Consider the following 21,242-nt stretch of genomic DNA (forward strand, 5'->3'; position numbering starts at 1 on the left):
TTGTCACTTGAAAATACGCGAAAAGCCATTTGAGTTAAACTGTCTGTGCATTCGCGCACTAGGCAACTCGTCTATGGGTGTAACCGCATTGGGCAGCAACCTGTTGGGAAAAGAAGACTTCGACCAATCATAGCGCTAGTTTTAAACTCTTCAAATAGGCTACAAGCGGAGAGCCGGGGAGCCGTCAACACGAAAGTAACGAAATTGGTTTTCATCCCTCTCAGTCCATCTTAATACTGTGACTGGTTTTACAAGGGAACACTGTTTCAAAGGTAAATGGGCAGGGTATGGGAATTGTGAATTGCGTCCATTTAAATAAGCCTGCCAACTTCTGGAAAATAAAGCAAGGACAACCGTCCTAACGTGATAGCTCAAACCCAATGTTCCGCCTTATCTGAAGGAAATATTTGTTCCAGCTTGTTTTGATATTTGACCCAGACCAAAACAATATTGCATAGCCCAAAGTGAAAAAATATATGGTAGCCTACTGACGTTTCCATCCAGTCAACCGTGCGTTAAGACCTTCCAAACTACACGTGCATGTGAGATTCTTATGAGCAGCGTACAAAGTGTTTTGGTAGGCCTAATAAGCCTAATAAGAAAAACACGAGGACGATGATGATGATGTGTGTTTGTGTATGTGTGTGCCTTGCAGTTAATAATACACATGATGTCAGATGAGGATACTGACAGAGAGAGAGTTAGACTGCTAGACCCCTCCCGCATTCAAAACTACCGTCCGGTATCCAAATCCATTGAACAAGATGCCTCCAACCAACTCTTCCTTCTCACAGAATAGCCTGCTGGACCCCCACCAGTCTGGCTTCAGACCTGGCCACCCGACGGAGACCACACGCCTCTCCGTCAATGAGTCCCTTCAGGCTGCACGAACAGCCTCCCTCTCCTCTGTCCTGATCCTTCTTGACCTCTCTGAGGTGTTCGACACGGTCAACCACTCCATCCTCTTAGCCTCCCTGGCATCTACAGGGATCTATGGCACAGCCTTAGAGTGGATTAAATCTTATCTCTCTGACCAGTCCTCCCAGGTGTCCTGGGCTGGAAGAGTGTGAACCCCTCGCCCCCTTGTTACAGGAGTCCCCCAGGGCTCGGTACTTGGACCCCTCCTCTTCTCCATTTACACAAGATCCCTTGGCCCTGTTATCTCTGTTCATGGCTTCTCATATCATTGCTATGCTGATGACACCCAACTCTTTCGCTCCTTTCCCCCATCAGACACACAGGTCTCTACCCGTATCTCCGCCTGCCTGAGAGACATCCAGAGCTGGATGGACAACCACGATCTAAAGCTCAACCCAGGCAAGACTGAAATGATACTCATCCCTGCTAATACCTCTCCTCATCTGGATCTCTCCATTTCCCTCGGGGATACCACACTCACGCCATCACCCAGTGCAAGAAACCTCGGCGTGGTGATGGACAGCAGACTGTCCCTTTCCGAGAACATTGCGGCGGTGACCCGGTCTTGCAGGTTCTTCCTACACAACATACGGAGAATCCGCCCCTTTCTCACCCCCTACTCGACCCAGCTCCTGCTCCAAGCGATGGTTCTATCCTGCCTGGACTACTGCAATTCCCTCTTGGCTGGCCTCCCAGCGTCCGCCATCAGACCCCTCCAACTTATCCAGAATGCAGCAGCTCGTCTGGTCTTCAACGTTCCCAAATACTCACACGTCACCCCCCTGCTTACTTCCCTCCACTGGCTGCCTGTTATGGCTCGCATCAAATTCAAAACATTGGTGCTAGCCTTCCAAGCAGTTAAGGGGTCTTCCCCAGCTTATCTACAAACAATCATCAGACCCTACCAGACCTCTTCGTTCAGCCTCCACAGGCCGCTTGGCACCTCCCCCTCTCCGAACCTCCACCTCACGCTCACGACTACTGTCTGTTCTGGCTCCACGGTGGTGGAACGAACTCCCCGTTGAGGTCAAAACTGAAGAATCTCTCCCCACCTTCAAGCGCAAGCTGAAGACACACCTCTTCAAGCAGCACCTCTCCCCATCCCTCCCTACCTCCCTGTGAACCTTAATTGTTGTCTCTGTGATGTGCTTTGTGTATCTGTATTTTTAGTTAGCTAGGTAAGCAGTGTTTGGATAGTGAACTTTGGTCACTTTTGCTCTGTTGTTTGTTTCTTTGTTCAAAAAAAAAAAAAAAATTGGCCCTCGTCCTTATCTTTGTTGTACAGGTAGCAGTTGAAATTGTACTTCCCTCTAGGGTCTTTCAGCGAACTTATCCCTGGTTATGGGTATGCACTTTGTTGTACGTCGCTCTGGATAAGAGCGTCTGCCAAATGCCAATAATGTAATGTAATGTAATGTAACATACAGTTGATTAGACTAAGCTGGAGACAATCCTCCCCTAGAGCAATGCAGGGTTAAGGGCCTTGCTCAAGGGCCCAACGGCTGTGGGGATCTTATTGTGGCTACACCGGGGATCGAACCAGCGACCTTGCGGATCCCAGTAATGTACCTTAACCACTACACTAAAGGCCACACTGTACGTGTGACCCACCGGGATGTAAACGTGTATTACAATCAATATCCTCATGGAGTCCCTGCATGCACTGGATTAGCATGATCGCATGAATAATCACACAATTCATGGCTCATTGTGACCATCGTTCAAGCACCTCATTTTCCTAAAGGAAAGAGGAGAACAAGTTCAATGACCTGATCAAGCGATCAAGTGCACCAGTATACACTTGGTACACATAAGCTGTGCTTCTTTCAACCAGTTCGTTTAGCCTTTTCAACAAACTATTTTCAATTCCTTCAGGCTGGGGATGGGTATGTTAGGCCAGGTATGCACATTTGACTGAACTCCCAGATAAAACAAATAACAGCATTATGAAAATATTATTCTGCCTGCGCTTCTAATAACCACACTGAATGCAGCATTACCCAAAGTGGGAACATGGCTGTCAATCATCGTTGAGTGACAAGTGATCAAGGAGGATATCTGCAATCAAAGAAGACTCTATACTGGCCTCTTGCTGAGGGTGGACTGAATGCTCCTTCTCGCAAAAGAATCCTGGTATTGCATGGTATTATGGAATTAAGGTATGCCAGTGTGTAGTTCTATGGCACCAATGCCAGGTTAGCACAAATGTAGGTTCTTGCCGTACATACAAAATATGATATTTCATACACATGCTGATCTTGTAGGATGCACTTATTGGATCTGCTCATGACAAACCCTGAAATTGAACATATTGTAAGTATGTGGACTGTTTTAAAAAAATGAAGAATTCAATACAATTATTTCTCAAAACAGTGCAAAAACAATTTTAAAATAACATATTACAATATATGAATATTACATACAAATCTGTACGCAGCTGTCACTCATATCCTCATTTCTGCCCCATGCAGGTTATTACAGGTGTGACAGGTGCCACCTCAAACGTTACCTGTGCAGAGCTTTTACCATCTCACACCCACATACGAGTAAGATGTGGGTCCATCCATCCAACCATCCAACCATCCATTATCTAACCCACTTATTCCTGATGAGGAGGGCGGTGAATATACCCTGGACAGGCCGCCAGTCCATCGTCGTGAGAGGTGTCCTCTGAAAACATTCTTTAGGTATAATCCTGCTCATATTCACCTACGTTTCTTCTTTATGGTGGTAAAAGGAAGCACAGACAGTCTAAGACCATTGGACACTTCGTAAGAATGGCAGACTGTAAATACCTTGTCAGAAACCATTACTTCTGCACTGCAGAACTGGAAAAAGTCTCACTCATAAAGAAGAGGTGATGACATCAATAAGAGACTATTAAAAATGGAAATTATGGGATCCATATGCAGAGAAACCCAGGGGGCCGAAAAAAGGAAATTGATTTCACAACATTTCTGTATTAGAAAGCTACGATGCTTTACAGTTACCTAAACCCTGTTTCTGTGTCCACACAATCAATAAGGAATACAGCTTATATTTCTTCAAATTAAATCTGCTTTCGGATTCAATACCACAACAGCACCGGCTGCTGTAATGCTAAGCAATTTGATAGAAGAAATGCTGTGTTCATCTAATACAATGAAGCAGTTATAACCGTTCTGAGATAACCAGTCTATTGACATGTTGGGCCTGCCTACAGCCTGGGGAGGCAGAGCATTAGCAGCTTTGGAGGGGGGGGGGGGGGGGGGGTCAGATAGCCAGATTCAGAGCGGCAGGTTGTACCCGTTTTGTCATGAGAATGGAGAATCAATACCTGGAATAATGTCCTCAGTGATGGAATGCCCCTCACCTGGAAAGGCTGCCCCCTACTGGTCCACCGCTTCCATCAGCAACTAGGTCTCTACCCAAGCCAAGTGCTACCTAAGCCCTCTTTTATGAACCCCCATTAAATATGCCATTAAATCGATTAATACAATCAAGTCAAACTGAATCACATCACCGCACCCCAAATGGAACCCAGTCAAACATAATTGTGAACTAAGAGTGTCAGCCGGGGATCCGTGCGTTAAGCGCAACACAGGACCAAAAATGGAACAGGAGCACGACAGCAGCTAATACAATTCCCAAATGTTGAAATGACAAAAACCAACAGGCATGGCAACAGAGAACTGTAAAAAGAGCTGTCAGAGCACTGCAGAGCTTCTGTTTGAGACCCAGAGAAACTAACAGAGCTAACAGAGAAGTTTCTCTCAGAAAGGAAGTGCAGTGGCATGATTACATCTGTGTCTGAAGCTGGAATATTCATGTTAAAAACTGCACTGATAGTCTTTTAGCCTGGAGCAGGCTATACACCAATAGCATGTTAGGCTAAAGCATACTATGCACCAATAGCATGTTAGGCTAAAGCATACTATGCACCAATAGCATGTTCGCCTAAAGCACACTATGCACCAATATCAATATAGCCTAAAGCATACTATGCACCAATATCATGTTAGCCTAAAGCATACTATGCACCAATAGCATGTTAGCCGAAAGCATACTATGCGCCAATAGCATGTTAGTCTAAAGTGAGCTACAGACCAATAGTGCATTAGCCTGAAGCCCAAAATGAAACATACTGTGAAGTGAAGGGGGGAGCTTTCTTACCAGACTGTTCCTCTACAAAATAATCCCTGCCACATCCATACACTCTATGGTCAGGGGTGGCTAGATCTATGTCCAGCTAATACTAAAGAATCCTTGCCCCTCCCACAGTCTCTATCGACATGGGATGCCAGATCAATAATAAACTCAAACCAAAGAATCCCCCACAATACCCACACTCTCTATGGGTAGGGGTTGCCAGATCAATGTCCAGCCCCAAGGAAGCCCCACCACACCCACACTCCCTATGGACAGGTCCTGAATCCCCTTCCTATGACAGGCAGTGCATACTGATGGGGCGGAAGCCTGCAGCAGCACCAGCCGCTGTCCAGATGGCTGTAGGGATGGCGGGATGACGAGAGGGTGGTGTGGGTGGGGGGAGATCATGTTTGAAGGGTTAAAGCAGCTTTGTGGATTGGACCACCCAGCTGTTTCTCAGAAAGGCACCCGTGACTAAGACGGAGTTATGGCAACGTTAATGGTGCTACATGGGTAGAAGGTTGGTGTCTTGAATGCCCAACTGGGGCTGCTGTCATGGACGTTTTACTTTCTCTCGTTTGGCTTCTTCTTGGCTGCTTCTGATTGAAATGAATGGGCTTCAGGCAGCCCTTGATACAGATGAAAACAGCACTTACAATGAGATTGCCCACATTGCCAGAGTTAAAATGGGTACTGATTGAAAGCAGCCTCGCTTTAAAACCCAAGACAACTGCCAAAAGTGAGCAGTGGCAGAAATAAAAGAGTGGAGAGTGGTGAGTGGTGAGAGAGAGAAGAGGGGTTGAAGGGAGGGCAGAGAAATGTGGCTGACAAGCCGTCTGTGACACCTGATGGAATTTGCATGTGCTTCTTTAGGAAACACAAGCATTTAAATGTTGCAGAGCAGAAGACTCACCATGTCCACAGACCATAGACATCCTATATCTGAGTCTCCCCTTCCTCCTGCTCGTCTGTATGTTGTTCTCCTGCTCGTCTGTATGTTGTTCTCCTGCTTGTCTGTACCCTGTTCTCCTGCTTGTCTGTATCCTGTTCTCCTGCTTGTCTGTATCCTGTTCTCCTGCTTGTCTGTACCCTGTTCTCCTGCTTGTCTGTATCCTGTTCGCCTGCACATTAATACACTGTTCTCCTGCAAGCCTGTTTTGCTACAGGTATACCCTGTACAGCCTGTTGTATGCTGGGTTTACCCTGTACAGACTGGTGTACGATGAGTGCATCCTGTACAGTCTGGTATATTATTACTGGTGTCTTTAATTTTCATTCATTCATTTTGATAAAATATATTACGGGCAATATCTGGGCGTTGTAAAGGTTTTTCTAGACTGGCGTGCTCTTTTCTTACTTTTAGCACCTACCCTAGAAAAAGTCTCTGCACAGCCCTGCTGGTCTGTGGAAACTGTGGTGCTGTGACTGGTGTTTTTACCAGGAAGCTGATGGGCCCTGTGCTGCTACGACTGGCCATCATGGGCAGACACTAGGGCTTCGGGGGGTGGGTTAAAGAACCAAACCATGTCCTTTAATTTGCAGTAAACCATCGGAATGTGAATATTCATGAACCACGTATGGGTGGTGTACACCCATACAAATACAACTGCAGTGCAATATTGCAAGGTAAACTAAATGAGTTTTCACCAGGTACTTATGCAATTTTGATTTCCTTGTTGAGTCTATCTCTTTTGGCTACTAAAATGTGAAATATGTGTACATCTCAGTACCACCTCAGTGGTAAGCTTTTGAACCTATTTAGACTTCTATACTTAGTAAGTTGAATCAAATCATGGATCATGGTTTCTGTACCCTGAACATTTAACTCATCAAATCAAAGGTGAGTAACACTAAGCCAGCATTTTCTTCGACAACGTCGTCAAGTATTATAAATATTCATGTTTTCACCTTGTATTAGAAGATTTGGGTTACAGCGTGTTCCATAACACTCCGAATACAAAAACAGTCATTTGACTGATAAGAATATTCCTTTTCCTTACTCCTTCCTTACTTGATCTCATAACAATGAAATGCATAAATATGGCATTATGGTCATATATTCAGTGATTCTTAAACTAGGGTTCGCGACCCCATTTGGATGCCATATTTATGCACCCAAAAACTTTTGTGGGGTCGCCAAATGATTTGTTTCTTCAGTCGGAAATTAGCCTATTATTACGCCAGGTGAAACAACAAACAATAAAATGTCAATAAAATGTAAATCAACTTCTCAACTTCTTCCCGGTTTTTTAAAAATAGAACAAAACAAAACGACATAGCCAACTAGCCACGTTTCTTGCGTTACTAACCACGATAACTTGCATGGAAAATGGACAGGTGGCTGCGAAAAGAATCTTCCGCGATCCTCAGATGGGACAAGTCTACAGGCCGGTGAGAATAAAAAAGAAACACCAACGAGACGTCGCCACTATCAGAAGGAGTTTCAGAAATATGGATTCATGTGCCAAGTTAAAAATGAGTTCGACCACCCACAATGTGTAATTTGCGGCGATGTTCTGGCAAATGAGAGTTTAAAACCTGTCAAAATGAAACGACATCTCGAAAGCCGACATCCCGATGATCCTTCTCATTAACATAGCCTATGTATGTTTTTAAAGAAAATAAACCAGAGGAAGAAAATAAATAAAGTGAGATCGTTATAGCCGTGTTTCTGTCTCTCTCCGCCTCCAGATTAGCTGCTCTGGTGTTGTGACTCTTGGCTCCCGTTTTAGATCTGGACTGGATCTGATGATTTGTGCATTTGTTTTATCGTGATTGCTTTTTTTTGTTCCGGTTCTTGTTAGTTTTAATAAATTGTTGTAGCCTAGGCTATTTCTTACATTGCCTTATTCGTTTTTGCTTGATTGACAGTTGTTAACATGGGTTTGGAATGGGTTTTGGGAAAGTGCGGTCGCCAGACCTCCCCAGTATTTTTTGTGGGGTCGCCAGACAAAAAGTTTAAGAACCACTGATATATATGATCATTCCTCAATTAAAACAGCGTCAACACCAACTTATTCGCAATAATAACGAATTTTAAGAATGCGCTTTGTGTAATGGAATATTAATTGATGTCTTTATAATGTGCTAAATAGTTGCATGCTCGTCTCTTCTCCAAAAGCGGAGGTGCAGAAAGCGGTAGGAAACGAGGCCAGGGAGTCTTGTCAGCTGTGAAACGAGCTCGTTTTTCAGAAATTCGTTGCGCTGTTCTCGCTGTCTTTATTTCTACCGATCAGGCTAACCCGAATGATCCCCTTCAGTTTAGCAGTGGGCGGCCAGTCCTTTTACGCACGCGGGTTCCTCCATACTGAAAATATACGCCCAGGTAATAGCACGCACGTCGCAGTAAATATAAATATTTATATTTTTTATTTTAGCTCTTCGTTATTCCGTGTCTAATTTGAATGCGTAGCAGGCGTTTTTAAACGAAATCTCCAACGAGGTAAAATATACAAACAGCGCAGGCTACACAGATTTTACGGAATCCTTCTCCACTGTGTAAGAATGTTGAACATACAAACTCGTTTTAAATATTTGCGGTTGTTTTATATTTTAAAACAAGCATGAAGTGCCACATGTGATGTACCCCAGCCATTGGGTCGCTGGTGCCGGAATCCCCAGGAGTCTTGACTCTTTACGGTCTCCGACCCGGCATCACGTGCCCGAGCTCTCGGTAAAACACAAGTTTGGAATCTCAGAACGAGAAGGAACCGCGGTGGATACAGACGCTTTCAATGGTGCAGCCAATTTGTTGATAATGGATACGATTTTCAGAATTCGCACGGCACAGACAACTTCGCGTGATTTCTTTTTTTTCATTACACTCGCTTATGAGTTGATCTGGACCTACGTAAAATGTAAAGCAAGAAAGAAAAAAAAACCCCATTGGGAGCGTGCAGATGGATTGCGATAAAAGACTGCTTCGCTTCGGGAGGGATTACTGTGCATTGACACCAAACGCAATGGTTACAGGAACTTGTCACTCCACAACTGTAAGGTACATTTTGAATGACTGTTCTGCACTTCTTCGATTGGTGTTCATCAGTCAGTTGTAAGAGGTGACCAAACGTCTATCGTCCCCATTGTTTCATTCATGGCAAAAAATAAACATTTTCGTTTTTACGAAGTAAACATTTCCATTTAATTTACGGAATGTATTAGATTAATTTACATTTTAATGTTTTATGGTAGGCTACGTTTTATTTTCGTGCTTTTTGTCTTATGATGCTATCGATGGATTCGTTTGAAAAATAAAGCCCGTATATCACGATGCTGTTTGACCCTCACCCGCGCTATTACAGGGCCCCATTACCAGCTGCACTATCATGACTGATGACGAGGAGGTGACGGCACCTAAACCGGTATCGGATCATGGCCCGGGTCAGGGTGAAACCCTGAGGGATGACGAAGAAGGGGGAACAACTAGAATTCCTATTCCCGACCGGACTGTATTTCGGGAATCCGGCGGACGCGATCCAACCCCAGATCTGGTCTCGGATGACGAGGAGCAGGTTCCCTATCCTGCCCTCGCTCCCGTGGTCTTCTTCTGCGTTAAACAGACCACGCGTCCTCGTAGCTGGTGTCTGATGGTGGTTTGTAACCCATATCCTTTGCGCTGCGCCTCGCACGCGCAGCTGTTCTAGCCTCGTGCCGCAGTTTGTATTAAGGAGTGTTAATCGCTTGGTGCGCCGAGAACGCCCGAGGATGGATATTGAAAATTGAGTACTTGTATTCGATTGTAGTGTGCAGACAAGCAGGCATTTGATGGAGACTGCCTCTTCCATAAAAGCTTGATTCATTAATGCATATTAGTTCTGCGATTTAAATGTGTATGCCACAGAGGGTTGCTATTTTATTTAACCATAGATCATGGATCACTTAAAACTTCCTGCTGAGGCCAATTACAAGTTCAAGTACAACTGTTATTTATAAGTAAAGAACAATTGATTTGAAATTTTACGAGGCCAAATCCAACTGCAAAGGAAAAAAATAGGCCTAATAAATGGATGGCCTGATAAATAATTATGTTCTCATTGAAGAACCCCGGTGTGTCCGAGGAAGGTTGGTGGTTTTTAGCAGAGCATAATACTGTAGCTATAAAGGTAATTGGGTGCTTGCAATTAAGTGAAAGTACTGTTTTTCCTTTGCTGACTTAAGATGGTTACGAATTGTTCCCATGTGAAATTTGTCCATTTGACTGACAAACGTAAAACAAGGAGAAATGGGGTCAAACACAGTAAACTGTTCCGTGTTAATTAAACTCTTTATCATGTGGTCTGGAGTGTAAATGTAAATGTTTGGCATTTATATAGCACCTTTATCCAAAGGGCTGTACAATTGATGCTTCTCATTTACCCATTCATACACACACTCACACACCAACGGTGATTGGCTGCCATGCAAGGCCCCGACCAGCTCGTCAGGAGCATTTAGGGGTTAGGTGTCTTGCTCAGGGACACTTGGACACAGCCCGGGCGGGGGATCGCACCGGCAACCCTCCGACTGCCAGACTTACTGGTATGACTGTGTGGCAGAGATGGGGACTCGAGTTGCACAAACATGGGGTCCAGACTTGACTAGGACTCGTCCAAAAATTACTTGAGACTCGACTCGGACTCATCAATAAGGACTTGTGAACAATAAGAGTCTGGAAAATACCATCATGGAAATGACGAAGTGAATAATGTCACAGCCAATTATTATTTTTCAATTATTTATATGAAAGATATTCCTTAGTTAAAACACACCCGACGTTGTTTTACATGCCACACCATGCATCTTTCAGTTGCAACCATAGCAACACCCTACACTGCAGCATCGCTCGCTCAGATTACAGTTGCATTTAAATACTTCAGGCTCAGCAAGCCGGACAAAATGATTCCAAGTAGCCAAAAATAAATTAAAAGATGCGGGAGCAACCACGTCAAATTTCAATAGACATTTGAGAACTCATACGGAAAGGTCATTCAGTTTTTCAGCACCGGCTTCCTGTGGGAAGCTGTTACATTGGTGCTGTGTATCGGAATGAGAAAAAGGTAAATTTGCAGTCAAAAGCTTCAGGGCACCAATGGAAGCAATGAAATTTAGCTTCATCCAGCACTGTGTCCATTGTAGATTGGTGGATGAGGATGCCTGCACAGCAAATAAATTATGTAATGCAATAATGAATAAATAAAATAAAAAGCTTCTGTGGGTATGTTGGCTGCAAGAGGAGGTTGCCGTACCAACATGGGCAGTTAGCCAGTGTGGGACTTTGCTGACGTTTCAGGAGATCAGTAGTGCAACCACACCGGCCCCTCCCCGGAAGCCTCCAGACGGTTATGCGTCATGTGTGACAGGCAGATCGACAGCCAGCTGCCCCAGTTCTGTGACCACCGCTACCGTCCGTGGTCAAACTATGGTCGTTATGAAAGCCGTTATACAGAATATCTCTGAGTTCCTCTGAAAGTTCTGCGTTTTGTGGAGTTTGGTTTGTGTTTAACTGAGCTGTGTGATGGGAGACGGAGCTTGATCTCACTCTAGAACAGGGGCTCGTGTTGAGTGTTGGGCCTGACTCTGTGTGATGGGAGAAGGAGCTTGGTCTCACTCTCGAACAGGGGCTCTTGTTGAGTGTTGGGCCTGACTCTGTGTGATGGGAGAAGGAGCTTGGTCTCACTCTAGAACAGGGGCTCTTGTTGAGTGTTGGGCCTGACTCCGTGTGATGGGAGAAGGAGCTTGGTCTCACTCTAGAACCAGGGGCTTGTGTTCAGTGTTGGGCCTGACTGTGTGACTTTCCCTTTGCACACGTGACCATACTCTCAATGCCCCTTCACACGGACGGTCATGCTCAGTCGCTGTGATGTAATTTGGTACCTGCTGTCTGATTGTGTGGAAATATGCTGTTCTTTGAGGCAGTGGCTGTGCTAGGCTGTGCTGTTGTCACAGCAGTGTTTCTCAACATGTTGTTCATGGTGCCCTGTCGTTGCAGGCCTTGTCCTGTGGTGTTATTTGGTGGACTGGTCAAGTAATCAGAAGGTTGTGAGTTTGTGTATCTGTGTTTTTGCGTAAGTGTTGCATCGCATTCTTAGAAAATAAATGTTCCATTAAAATGAAGAGGGGAGGTTCTAACTAGAACTATAATGAATTCTCCCAGAAGTGCTCCTGCTCAGCTGTGTAAGTAGGTGGTGTGTACACCTGCCCCAAATAAGCACCTCAGGCACATACCCAATTGACCCAGTTAGATAACCACTGCTGCTAACTTTAGTCAGCTGTTTTTTCCTGTGAACAACATTAAGTTTTGTGTCCGAAAGAGAGAAAGAGGGTGCGGCCTGTAGTGTAGTGGTTAAGGGACCCGCAAGGTTGGTGGTTCGATCCCCGTTGTAGCCACAATAAGATCCGCACAGCCGTTGGACCCTTGAGCAAGGCCCTTAACCCTGCATTGCTCCAGGTGGGATTGTCCCCTGCTTAGTCTAATCAATTGTAAGTGAAGCAAATTATTTAATGTATTTAACTCTCTTGGTTTTCTTTCTCAAAAAACACCAACACTGTCTGAAGCTGTCTTTATCTAGGGCGTCAGTAATAGACCTGACTGTGGACTCGGCACACAAAGCAATGATTTCTGCTGCAGTCTCCAGTCCGCATGGTGATTGACAGACAGCCAGACCACTGGAGGGAGAGAAAACCAGGATTGCCAGGAGATTACTGGACAGAGGTGCCAAAAACTGCACAGATTATGGCTGCAGTGTTTGTGTTTGGATGTCATTGATTGATGTTGCATGGCCCCAATGCATACTCTTGCCTGAAAGAAGTACAGCCAATGCCTTTGACCTTCAGATTATGCTGAATCTATTCAAATATGCATTGTAAAATGCAGACCTTATGTTTTAGCATTCATAGATGGGAAAAGACAAATCAGTATGGAAGCACCAAAGTTCCAGGACGTAGTTGTCCTTCTACAGGTTAGCCCCTCCCTGCTCCCTGCTTCCAGTCACTTAGTCCTGTATGACTCTGTACTGTCAGGCTGTTGTCCTGTATGACTGTACTGTCAGTCTGTTGTCCTGTATGACTCTGTACTGTCAGGCTGTTGTCCTGTATGACTCTGTACTGTCAGGCTGTTGTCCTGTATGACTCTGTACTGTCAGGCTGTTGTCCTGTATGACTCTGTACTGTCAGGCTGTTGTCCTGTATTCCTCTGTACTGTCAGGCTGTTGTCCTGTATGACATGTATGTGTTTGGCACACAGGGTTTCTCAGTATTGTCAGGCTGTTTTCATGCTGCTCTGTACTTCTAATGGTTTGATGTAATAAACATCAAGCGGCTCCGATTTAATATTCCATGAAATTAATATACATATTTGTAATTAATATTTTGAATCACAAAAGGTTTTACAAGGTTTGAAAATATATGCTGTCCCATTCAGGTTAAGCCTTAAAACAAAGTAATACAATAAATAAGTACATTTGAATTCATATTAAATAATCCAAGCTCTGTCTAAACCATTTTCGAAATCATTTTCGGAGTTGTAACTGTGGAACTCTTTTGTAATGCTATCATGTACAGTAATATTATCAGTAAGAGCAGCACTGACAGAGAACAGGAATAATAGCAGTAAGAGTGACACTGACAGAGTTGGGCCGTGTGTTTTCACTGCACTTTGCTGGACCCAGTTCAGCAGGTCAGAGTTTGGTCAAAGGGCACATCGGCACTCTGCTGCGTGGATGCACATTTGCACGTCACCGTGGCGACCTGGAGCTGCGCTACCGTGATGTCACATCCACTCTGGCTTCACTGAGGATTAGCCCAACTGAGGTATCGCTAACACCCTGAGGGTCTCTTCTTCAGAACTTTGGAGAAGGAAAGGAGCACTGTGTTTCTCCATTATGTTTCTACTCCAAACAAGTGCTGCGCAGTGTATATTGTAGTTTGTTTAGTGTAGTAAGAATTACCGCCGCCATTTTGTCTTCTTTTAAAACATTTTTTATTGTATCTGATGCTGTCGTAAACTACCAAGCACCAGAAGCCATGTGATATGCTTCTTGGAACAAACATCACTGATGTCTATTGGTGTTGGTAAGACAGGCAATCTGCAGCAAGGTTGTACAGCTTCTGTGTGATCATGTGATTTGTTTCTTTTCAATGACATGGAGGCTGCAAGGCCTTGCTGCTGATTGGCTGTCTTATCAATATATACAGATATCGGTGAGACTTTTTCTGGAAGCATTTCACATGACCTGTTTATGGTCGTGTTTGGTTTGGTGGTGTACTCCCACATCAGGTGAGAATTAGGCCAATGATTGGCATAGTGGTGTTTATTCTTATTAAAAAAGACAGTGATTCATGTATTGTGCAGCCCTCCTCCAAACTGCAGTAGCTCTCAGGTCTACAGTTTCATATTCTGCAGCTGAGTCAGAGCTTTGAGGCTTGATTGCCCCAGATACAGAAATATCCAGCATTCAGAGCAGCTGCAGAATATTCCGGCGTATTTCTGCTTGGTGGCCAGCGCAGTTACCCCACCAGCAGACTGTCTGTCCCACTTCCCCCCTGAACCTCAACTCCAGAAAACCTCGGCCTAAAGCACTTTGACACTGTTATAAGGTGCATATTGGCAATGTAAAATGCAACCCAGTCTATGATTTTGTGTAGTAATTCAATTTTTCACAGTTGAACTCGGTAGTTCGGTAGACAACATGATGTGACAGGGTGATATTATCACAGCAGGCACGGTAATAATAATAGTAGAGTTGAAGAGTCTTCAACTTGCTATTGCACAAGCTATAAGTATCAAATCTTAATTTCAGCCCCACAAATCCACAATCTGCAGTACTCCTACTGAGAGAAATCAATCATTTATCAAGTGGTCATACTGATTTCTGCAGTGCTAGCAGCGTCAAAAATCCAGGTTAATCTCAGAGTTTGAGTCTTTCAGCTAAGCACTTTCAGCTAACTAATTAATGTCAGCTGTCAATCTAGCTGGCTGTGTTCACTGCACCCCTTACCACATAGGGGGGAGATGAAAGTAGTTCTGGGTAACATAGGAAAATAACACACTGGAGCTGATTCAGAAAAAGGCTGGCAAGATAGCAACTGAAAAAATGGAAATAGTGATAAATTATACAACCAATCGCTGTTGGTGTATGAATGGGTGAATGAGAAGCATCAATTTTACAGCGCTTTCGATAAAGGCGCTGTATGAATGCCCACAATTTTCCATTTACCATATATGTCCCCACACATACACTCAGTGAGCACTTTGTTTGGTATTTATTAGACTTATTTTTTAGACTTATTAAGTCTTCTGTTGTAGCCTATCCACATAGAGGTTTGATGTGTTGTGTGTTCAGAGATGTTCTATTGCATACCACTGTTGTAATGTGTGGTTATTTGTATTACTGTCACCTTCATGTCAGCTTTGACCAGTCTGGGCCTTTTCCTCAGACCTTTCTCGTTAATAAGTCGTTTCTGCCCACAGAACTGCTGCTCACTGGATGCTTTTTTTGTTTTTCGCACCATTCTCTGCAAACTGTAGGGACTGTTGTGTGTGAAAATCCCAGGAGATCAGCAGTTTCTGAGATACTCAAACCACCCTGTCTGGCGCCAGCAATCATTCCACGGTCAAAGTCACTGAAATCACATTGATTGATGAAGTATTTTTTGAGGTCATATATGTTCCAAATTAAAAAGAGTATACATGCTTAACCAATCTGTCAGAAGGTATATTTCAAATGTTTAAGTTATAAACATTGATTGTAAAGTAAAAACCATGCACATGTCACAGTAGAATGTGGGGGAAAAGTTTAAATTGCGCAAAGTAGGGGCTGTCTTTGGGTCAGTGGCTGTAGAAAACCACGATTCACACAGCTGTAGGGCCCTTGAGCAAGGCCCTTAACCCCACATTGCTCCCGGTGGGATTGTCTCCTGCTTAGTCTAATCAACTGTAAGTGAAGCAAATTATTTAATGTATTTAACTCTCTTGGTTTTCTTTTCTCACAAACAGCAACACTGTCTGAAGCTGCTCACAGCTCAGTAATGACTGCTACTTATTTCCTGCTTAAGGAACTCGTGTCCTAGGATGTAACTAACAACATGTTGTTGATGATGATTTTCTTCAGATGGCAATGAAACGGTGACCAGTCTCTTAGTTCCTCCGGTGTAGAAATCTGTTTAATTTCCAACATCACAATATGTCCTCTCTGGGTCTTGTTTCACAGTTTGCGTGCTGGCAGACATCAGGCGAGGAAGAATGTGCGCTCTCACAAGCTTGCTCATGCCAAATATTTATTTCAGATGCATAAGCAAAAAAAAGCAAAAGAACAGAAAAGCATGGCAGCCAAAGTCCCAGTCCCCACTAACCACTATATCTACACCCTGCAGCTTTTCAGCATAAAACATGTATTTGTTTAAATATTAAATGCTCTTTTTCAGGAGGCAAAAGCTTAATGCAGGTAATTGGTTTGTTTCCATAACGGCTGTTGGCCTGAATAGGACAGATTGATGGCTCAGGGAAGGTCAAGGTCCTCTAGGCCTCATTGTAAAGGGGAGGGAAGAATACCCATTTAATTTAATTAATTCCAAAATCATTATACATTGTGGGTGGTCTGTATTAAATAAAGAGAGGTGGGGATGGTTCTACTGATGAATATTTCAGTGCATGTAAAAGGATGTTGTGTTGTTGTGGTTCTGTGTTCTGAATGTGGAATGGCTACAGAGTGTTCTTATTTAAAACATATTTAAACTGGGTCATTTTCTTGAAGAGTGGCAGTTTGAGTCCTGATAAACAAGGCCGCATTAATTCTGCCCTGTTGGTGTAAACCTGTTGGAGCCTGTCAGTCTGGAGTGAAGACGCCTGATTAGTTATGTAATCCAGTGCAGTGCTCTCTGTGTGCCTTCCTGCAGACAGCTGAGTTTTACATGGCTGAGTGCGTTAGATCACCTGAAAACCTTGATTTCAGACTCCATGAAAGGAGCACGGGGCAGCGAAGGCTAAAGGCCTGGCGTTATCTCCCTTAGTCAGATACAACGTCAGTGGGCATCTGTGTTCATCTTCCCCCTTTCCTCTGAGCGTCTGTGTTCATCTTCCCCCTTCCCTCTGAGTGTGTTCATCTTCCCCCTTCCCTCTTTTCCCCTCTGTTTTTCTCATTTTTGAGGTTTAATTTTCAGACATACCGTAATGCTCTCACTTCCAGGATGAGTGGCTTAGCCATGTCCTCTCCACACTTTGTTATTTGGAAGCAGGATTTTTCCCAGCTTTGGCCTGCTGCTTAACTGACCCATAACTGGAAATGCACACTACACCGATGACATTTGATATCGAAATGTCACATTCACCTAAAAATGATCCCTAAACACAAACAATTCAGGTGCAGATATCACACCTAGAGTTGGTAGTTGGTCATGATGTGGTCCATCATATGCCATCCTGCAGCACAAATAAAAATGGTTGTCTTTGACCTCAATAATAATTTCCCAGAAAATGTAAAAAAAAAAAAAAAGTTTTATAAATAAATGGTTGGCATTCATATACTGCCTTTATCCATACATTACATTATTTTGTATCATAGATTCTCAGTAAATGAGGCCAGGTTTATTACAGTTTTTTACAATCACTTTGACACTACCTTGAGGTCATTTTTCAGAACTATAGACACAAAACTCAAAAGGGATAATCAAAATGCACATTTTCCAACTCTTAACTCTTTCTAAACATCAATTGCTTGGGTACAATATACATAAACCAAAAATAATTTGTTCATTGAACCAAATCACTTGTTCACAATGATACAACTTAACATTCAAAGTATTAGCATTTCACAATCAGATATACACATTAAATGTGAAAATACTGTCTTTTCATTCATTACAACACATCTAACTACCGATGTATCCAACTACTCAAAATGATAAATAACTGAAACATTAGTCCGAAAACATAGTTTTATGGAAAAAGATTACTTGTAACAACATTCCATGTTTAGATCATATCACGAATGTTTTAGGATAAATTTATCGATTGACACTTTTTTTTCTTTGGAACAGGATCAATTTTACAACATTATCATTGAATGTAATATTGCATCACCATCCTTTGTCACAAAGGTTTTCAACCTTTTTTGACGACGTACACGTTTGAGCTGGTGGTCAAATGACTGATGATTGATTTTACATGGTGGTAAGAGCAGGAGTAAGGATGTGTATCCACCTGCAACAACATAGCGACAACATGGAGCAGTCACATTTACATTTACAGGCTGTCACATTACAATGTTTTACAATGACTTCGACCCTAATTTCACAAGCTTCTGCTCAATTTTCTAAAACTTAGATGCAACACTCAAAATGGTAAGCACTTGTAACAGCCCATTCGCCTGTTCAAATCATGCACTGTGCATTCATATCTTTGAAGAAATCTTGCACTTCCAAACTCATTGGTTCAAATTCCTCATTTTTCATGAAATACGATGGGAACATTTGTTTAGATTGCCCACACAAAAGATACCTATAGCTTTACTTTTTAGTTGTTTACTGTATACTTAAAAAAATACTTGATATATGTTTCAGTCTGGTCTTTTTGTGGTTCTAAATGAAGGGAATAGTGGAAACAGTAGAAGAGAGTGGAATCATTGAAAAAAAAATGAGAATAATGTATACTCTATATTTAAAATATATATAATGTATATAATTATAACATACTATGGGTTTGTTTCACAGTAAAATTATTATTATTTTTTTTACAATTGCAAACAAGCATCTTGTGGCCTTGTTTATTTATGACGAGAAACAAGGCCACCTCTCTGAAGGAGTACTTGTCGTCTGCCATTCCATTCACCACCTCCACCTCCTCTTCCTCCTCCTCTCACAGTTTGATCTCTATTCTCACATGGATCATCTGACTGCTCCATGTTGGTGCTATGTTGTTGCAGATGGACCACATCCTTACTCTACCACTTCTCCATGATCTAAACATGGAATGTTGTTACGAGTAATCCGTTTCCATGAAACTATGCTTTAGCAGGAACGTTGCAGTTATTTATCTTTTTGAGTAGTTGGATACATTGGTAGTTAGATGTGTTGTAATGAACGAAAACACAGTATTTTCTAATTTAATGTGTGTATTTAATTTTGAAATTAAATACACGTAGGCTTGCTGAGGTGTCGGTGGGTTGTCTCTTGTGGTTGTCCTTGACTCCTGTGCACGTGGTTCGAGTACATGAGCATGCTGGTCATCCTCCTGAACTGTGTGACCCTGGGAATGTTCCAGCCCTGTGAGTTCAAATGGTCCACCATCCTGCAGGTGAGTTTGTGTCTGTGTGTGTGTGTGTGTCTGCCTGTGTGTGAGTGTGTGTGTGTGTGTCTGTTTGTGTGTCTGCCTGTGTGTGAGTGTGTGTGTGTGTGTGTCTGTCTGTCTGTTTGTGTGTCTGCCTGTGCGTGAGTGTGTGTGAGTGGGTGTGTGTGTCTTGTCTGTGTGTGAGTGTGTGTCTGTGCGTCTGTGTGTGTGTGTGTGTCTGTCTATGCGTGAGCGTGTGTCTGTGCGAGCGTGAGTGTGTGTGCGTTTGTGTTGGTGTGTATGTGTATGTATGTTTGTCTGTGCATGCGTGTGTGTGTCTGCATGACTGTGTGTGTGTCTGTGTGTGTGTCTGCGCTTGTCTGTGTGTCTTTCTGCGCGTGTCTGTGCCTGTGTGAGTATGTGTCTGTGTCTGCGTGAGTGTATGTACGTGTGCGTGTCTTCGTGAGTGCATATGTGTGTCTGTGCGAGTGTATGTGTGTGTGTGCGTGTGGGTGTGTGTATGTCTGTGCATGAGTGTGTGTCTGTATGCGTGAGTTTGTGTGTGTGTTTGCCTGTGCGTGCGTGCGTGAGTGTGTGTGTATGCATGTGTGTCTGTGCATAAGTGTGTGTCTCTGTGTGTGTCTGTCTGTGCGTGTGTGTGTGTGCATGTGTGTGTCTGTCCGTGAGTGTGTCTGTCTGTGCGCAAGTGTGTGTGTGTGTGTGTATCTGTCTGTGTGTGTCTGCGTGCATGAGTGTGTGTCTGTGCATGAGTGTGTATATGTATGTGTATGTGTGTCTGTGAGTGTGTGTGTGTGCATGTGTATGTGTGTGTGTGTGCGCGCGTGAGTGTGTGTGTGTCTGTCTGTGCGTGAGTATGCGTGTGTGTGAGTGTGTATGTCTGCGTGAGTGTGTGTGTGTGTCTATGCATGTCTGTGCATGCGTAAGTGTGTGTGTGTCTTTCTGTACATGAGTGTGTGTAGTGGTAGGGGGTTGGGTTCACCTTTGTCTATGTGTAATTGTGAAGGGGGGATGCTTATACCTGTGTATTTTTTTGTGAGTGGGGGGGGGGGGGTCAATTTCATGTGTAATTGTTAATGGTTTGGAGGTACACTTACTGTCGACTGTCTTTGTTTAGCTTTGGAGATTAATTTGAAATTCATGTCTTTGACAATTTACTACTAACTACTTTTGTGTGACAACTATACAATATATGTGTTACAAAGGAAGACTGTGTTAAAAGTAGCAGAAAATGTGTTGTCCTTAACTAGATGTGGAGATGTGTTAAAAAAATGACACATTATGTGTTGTTTTTAACAAATCATCTTTTAGACTGTGTAATAGGCTGGGGAGATGCTGTTTGATTGTAGCATTGCCACTGCAGCCTGTTTAATGTGGCTCCAGGTGATCCTTTGTGTCTGACTTTGCTCTTCCACAGGTTTTTGATGACTTCATTTTTGCGTTCTTTGCTGTGGAGATGGTCCTCAAAATGTTGGCGCTAGGGATTTTCGGGTCTAAATGTTACCTGGGCGACCCATGGAACTGGCTTGACTTCTTCATCGTCATGGCCGGGTCAGTACATCTCTCTGACTCTCTTTCACACACTCACTCACACGCACACACACACACACACACACACACACACTCTCACACGTGTGTGTATGATTTGATGGGAAGGCTAATGGTGCGCCGCGGTGGGCTAAAACGCTCTCTGGAGTCAGCGCTGAGCAGCAGGGCTCCACAGGGCCTGTTCATGGGAAACAGCCTCAGCAACCTAGACCACACCCAGTTATTGTACAGAATATATTTTACCCCCATGAGTGAATGAAAATTAATCATAGCAACAGTAATAATGCACTTTCTATCACTTAAATCAAGTCAAAGGGGCACATTGGCCACTTGGGGCAAAAGGGGCAGGTACTCGGGCACCTGGAGTTACCCCCCTCTGCGTGTGCCTGCT

The 21,242-nt window shown here is 43.5% G+C and overlaps 1 protein-coding gene across 1 annotated transcript in view; it reads left to right on the forward strand.

Moving 5' to 3' along the window:
• The first annotated feature begins 9,617 nt into the window (after positions 1 to 9,617).
• LOC133114037 (voltage-dependent T-type calcium channel subunit alpha-1H-like) overlaps positions 9,618 to 21,242 on the forward strand; it is a 59,882-nt gene continuing 48,257 nt past the window's right edge. Inside the window, 3 exon segments of the mRNA XM_061223233.1 lie at positions 9,618 to 9,649; positions 19,216 to 19,312; positions 20,721 to 20,854. Of these exon segments, the coding sequence (XP_061079217.1) occupies positions 9,633 to 9,649; positions 19,216 to 19,312; positions 20,721 to 20,854 (248 nt within the window). The 5' untranslated portion in view covers positions 9,618 to 9,632.

Source organism: Conger conger, chromosome 16 (genome assembly GCF_963514075.1).
Source record: "Conger conger chromosome 16, fConCon1.1, whole genome shotgun sequence".
NCBI lineage: Eukaryota > Metazoa > Chordata > Actinopteri > Anguilliformes > Congridae > Conger > Conger conger.